The 4,082-nt window shown below is 55.3% G+C and overlaps 2 protein-coding genes across 2 annotated transcripts in view; one reads left to right on the top strand and one right to left on the bottom strand.

Annotated features, from left to right (window-relative positions):
- Nucleotides 1–264: 264 nt before the first annotated feature.
- VDAG_06413 (CAIB/BAIF family enzyme) lies at nt 265–3,377 on the top strand (the record flags this gene model as incomplete). Its single annotated transcript, XM_009658791.1, has 3 exons — nt 265–659; nt 1,481–1,947; nt 2,035–3,377. The coding sequence occupies 3 exons, from the start codon at nt 265–267 to the stop codon at nt 3,375–3,377; spliced, it is 2,205 nt and encodes a 734-aa protein (XP_009657086.1).
- Nucleotides 3,378–3,838: 461 nt separating this feature from the next.
- VDAG_06414 (pyruvate dehydrogenase protein X component) overlaps nt 3,839–4,082 on the bottom strand; it is a gene marked incomplete at both ends in the record, with an annotated part of 1,455 nt that continues 1,211 nt past the window's right edge. The window contains one exon of the mRNA XM_009658792.1: nt 3,839–4,063. Coding sequence (XP_009657087.1) covers nt 3,839–4,063 — 225 coding nt within the window. The remainder of the gene's footprint in view (nt 4,064–4,082) is intronic.

The following is a 4,082-nucleotide window of genomic DNA, read 5'->3' on the forward strand; positions in this document are numbered from 1 at the left end:
CACTACGAGTGCCATCTAGAGCAGCGAAAGAGCCAATAATGGCTCGCACGGAGCGATCTCCGCAGACTGTTGCCCAACCAAGGTTGTCAAGAAATGGGAGCCCCTAGCACCTACGTACGTACATTCAGGGTGGCGAGGGCGTCAACATGGGCGACGAGCATGGGGCAGTTCAAGTCTGTTTCTGCAGACCGCCTCGGAGCCTGGCCAAAGAAATACTCGGATAATGCACCCATTTCTTGGACGAGCGCTCAACCGAGACGCCACATGGCCGATCCCGCTGCTGTCCTTGCTTTCCCCACATTCCGGTTGCTTGGAGCCATCGGATGGATCACAGTTGGCAACCTGTGGCTCCAGACTCTATCTACACAAGCGGAACGACAAGTGCCAGGGTCGCGCTCAAGTGACGCAGTCAACCTGCTGCTGCGCTATCTTCTGCTGGTGATCCCCTGTATTTCTTGCAGTCAACAGCTCGATGGTAGCAATTCATGCATGACGTTTTCCCGCCTCGGAGCTCACATCAATGTCCCCCACTATTGTCGCTCCCTCAACGAATTTCGCCATGGGCTTCGGCTGCCCCGCGAGGCGCACGTCGAACAGAACATGGTGGGGGGCAGTGACAGATTACGCATGACGAAAGATTTCTTGGACGCTCTGCCCTGGTTTGTGCCGGGGTCGTGAACTTACACCGGATGTGCCGACAAGCATTGGTGAGGAGTCGTCGGAACATGGATGTGAACGCGTGTCTGTTCAGAACCGCTGACTTGAGAAGAGTACCCATTACAGTTCGAGCGAACTCGATCGATATTACAGTAGACGTCCCGCTGGTTTCAGACCTCTTCCGGGCGGCGCGCGCCACGACAGGCGGGACTAGTTTCCAATCCGTCCCCCATGTTGAGGCACTAGATCCTAACCGTAATGCTTCCGTGCGTCGCGGACTGCTTCATGATGGCCATGGCAGTCCCGTCAGTGGCGGTTCACTTCGTGCCTGGCAAGGCGGGTCGCCGCCTCCCTGCTTAGCTTCGGTCTCGTTAATGTTCAAGCTTCCTCGTTGGTCCGCTCCAAGAAACTCTTACTTCCAAGCCGACCACAATAGACATCACCTGCCCATGATCAGCATGTTACCACGGTAAGGCCGCCGCGGACTACCAACAACCTACTTCGCCTTCTGTTGTGGATCCCCTTGCTTCCGCTCGCCTGTCCCGTACGTGTGATGTGGTGTCCTTCACCAAGGGCTAGCTCCTTGGAGTCCCGGCCCTGGTCCGCATGTCAAATGCCTCCTTTTGTCTTCTCATCACGCACAGTCTCACCGTCACACATCTTTTATTGTCCCTTGCGGACACCTGTTCGAGTCACCCTAGGGTTCGTGCTGAACTTCGTCTGCCTCGTCACTGGCTCGTCTGCAGTACATGTCTATATTTGTTTGACGTTGGACGGCATTCACGATGTGGCTGCAGTAAGCTTCTCACACGGTATACTTTAGCATTACTTTGTTGCCTCCACAACTTCTTTCCGCCGAACTCAAACACATCAAGGACACGCTTCGAAATCCGATCATGGTGGTGATTCGGCTTGACTCCTGCCAAAGGAGAGCACCGATATACTCGGTCAAGCAGGGGACTGAGCAAGCCTTGGCCAGCCTGCTGGCATCGTGCCGAGGCCAGCTCCCGTCAGCTTTCGTCCATGCTCCGCGTCGATTAGTTTTCAAAGACGCTCCAGACGACGACGTTCACTTTCCTTCTCCTCTCAAGGAACAGGAAGCTCTGGCCGCCATCAAAGCCTTGGAAGGCGCGGCTGCAGCCGCCTTTGCAAACCTTAGAGAGGACCACCAATCACCGAGAGATATCACGATCGATATGTCACTAATATCCTGCTTTCTAATGTCTGCCTATCTCTGTACCCTCGACGGCTTGGACAAGGCGGACCCTCGCGTTAAGAACAAGATTCCAGGTACGCTCCTGACTTTGCTGCTGCTTGGCGTTAAGCCCTAGGTGATTGACGTTTCACCAGACACGGATCTGAACCAGGCACAAACAGTTCTCTACAGGCGTCTCTCGGCAAACCTCTACGAGACCAAGACTCCCGGAGAGTTCTACCACATTCATGGTTCATTAGAGGCTAGTGCAACTCTCTGCATGATTGGCCTCCCGCCCTTCAACCCTCGTCTTCAGGACTACAGAGAGTGCATCGAAACTATCGAGTCCGCGGTCAGGCGCTTCACCGTGGACGAGCTGGAAGAAATGAATCGAAAAGAAGCGCAGGCTGGCGTGCCGGTTCTCACGGCGGAACAATTCCGGGCGACACCGCAAGGCCAGGCCCTCGCAGCGCTTCCCCCTTTTACCATTCAACCGTTCGAGTCCTCCACCGCTCCTGCGCCTTTAGGCCAGCAATGTCCTGTCAATCCAGGGACCTCATCTCTGAATCAGTGTCTGCGTGGCATTCGTGTTCTCGAACTATGTCGAGTAATCGCTGGCCCAACAATCGGCCGCACTCTCGCATCACATGGCGCTTCTGTTTTAAAGGTCACATCTCCCTACCTTCCCGATGTCCCCTTTTTCCAAGTCGATGTCAATACCGGGAAACATACTACTTCTCTTCACTTGCACGACCCAGTTCAACGCCTTGCCTTTGAGGCCCTCATCGCCTCCGCCGACGTCGTGCTGGACGGTTACCGCCCTGGTGTTCTAACCCGACTAGGCTATGGCCCGGATCGTCTTGCCAAGCTCGCTGCCGCTCGAGGCAAGGGCTACGTCTACGTCGCTGAGGATTGTTTTGGAGGCTCTGATACCCCAGTTGCCGATCAAGCTGTTTGGTCGGATCGGCCTGGCTGGCAACAAATCGCCGATTGTGTGACCGGCGTTGCCTGGGAGCAGGGTCGCTTCATGGGCCTCAATGAGCCTGTGGTGCCACCTTTTCCCATGTCTGACTATGGTACCGGCGCCCTCGGTTGCGTCGCCGCCATGGCAGGTCTCTATCGTCGCGCCACCGAAGGGGGTAGCTGGATGTGTAGAACGAGTCTATGCCAGTATGACATGTTTCTCCTTTCTCTGGGAACACACAGCTTTGAAGTCCAGACTCGGTTGCGCATGACGCATGATCCAGCGTTTTTCGAGCTGAGACACCATGATTCCGTTGACGAAGTGGGCAAGCGGGCATTGAAGAGTATGAGAAAGGTGCGCCCGGCTCTCTTCGAGGACATCATGATGCACACGGCCTGGAGCCATGGATTCAACGCCGAGGTCAGGTGGCCGCGCGAGGCTCTGCAGGTCAAAGGTGTAGATATTGGACATGTTCGAGCCACGAGACCAAATGGGTGCGACGAGGCCTCTTGGAAAGGATGGGAAGAGCAGCCAAATATGGTGGCAGACTTGCGTCTGTGAGCCGGCTTGAGAGGCTATTTTTGTTGTTGTTGCTGTTGCTGTTTTTGTCTCAGTCTGCGAACGGAGGGGTTTTCCTGGCGGTTTGGGAATGTTGGAGACTTGTGTGTGTGCATCTTCTATGTCATGAGTTATATTGCCTTTAGGTGACAGATGACTGACGAGATCACGACGGATGATGGAGTAGCATGTTACGCAGCATTAATATGCAAACAGAAGGCCGGTATCATAACTCACTGCTTGCGCCTGTCGTGTGTGCATTCGGTTCTCAAGAGAATGATACCTTGAAGTAACATGGAGGCGCGGCGCATGTGGGAACCGTCTCGTTTGTCCAAGACATTGCAGCTGGAACGTGGAATGACAACCAGATTAGGGATACTCCTTCATTGTATTTGCTCTATTGGTAAAAGTACACTCATTTTCATCCACAACCCGTCCCCCGGCAGCCCCGCGCGTCCCCTCACTCACAGCACCAAGCGTCCCGGCTCGTTCTCGAGGATGACCTTGATCCTCTCCAGGAAGACGGCGGCGCGCTTCTCGTCACCCCTCGGCACGACGAGGGTGAACAGGTTCCTCCCGGACGTGTTGACGCCCTCCCGCGCGGCGGCGGCGGCAGCAGCGGCGGCAGGCTTGGGGGGGACCTTGGTGCGGACGACGCCGCGACCGCCCGCAAGGACTTCATTTTTTTTCTTTTTTTTTTTTTTATTG

This window comes from Verticillium dahliae, genomic scaffold (genome assembly GCF_000150675.1).
Source record: "Verticillium dahliae VdLs.17 supercont1.12 genomic scaffold, whole genome shotgun sequence".
In the NCBI taxonomy this organism is placed as follows: domain Eukaryota; kingdom Fungi; phylum Ascomycota; class Sordariomycetes; order Glomerellales; family Plectosphaerellaceae; genus Verticillium; species Verticillium dahliae.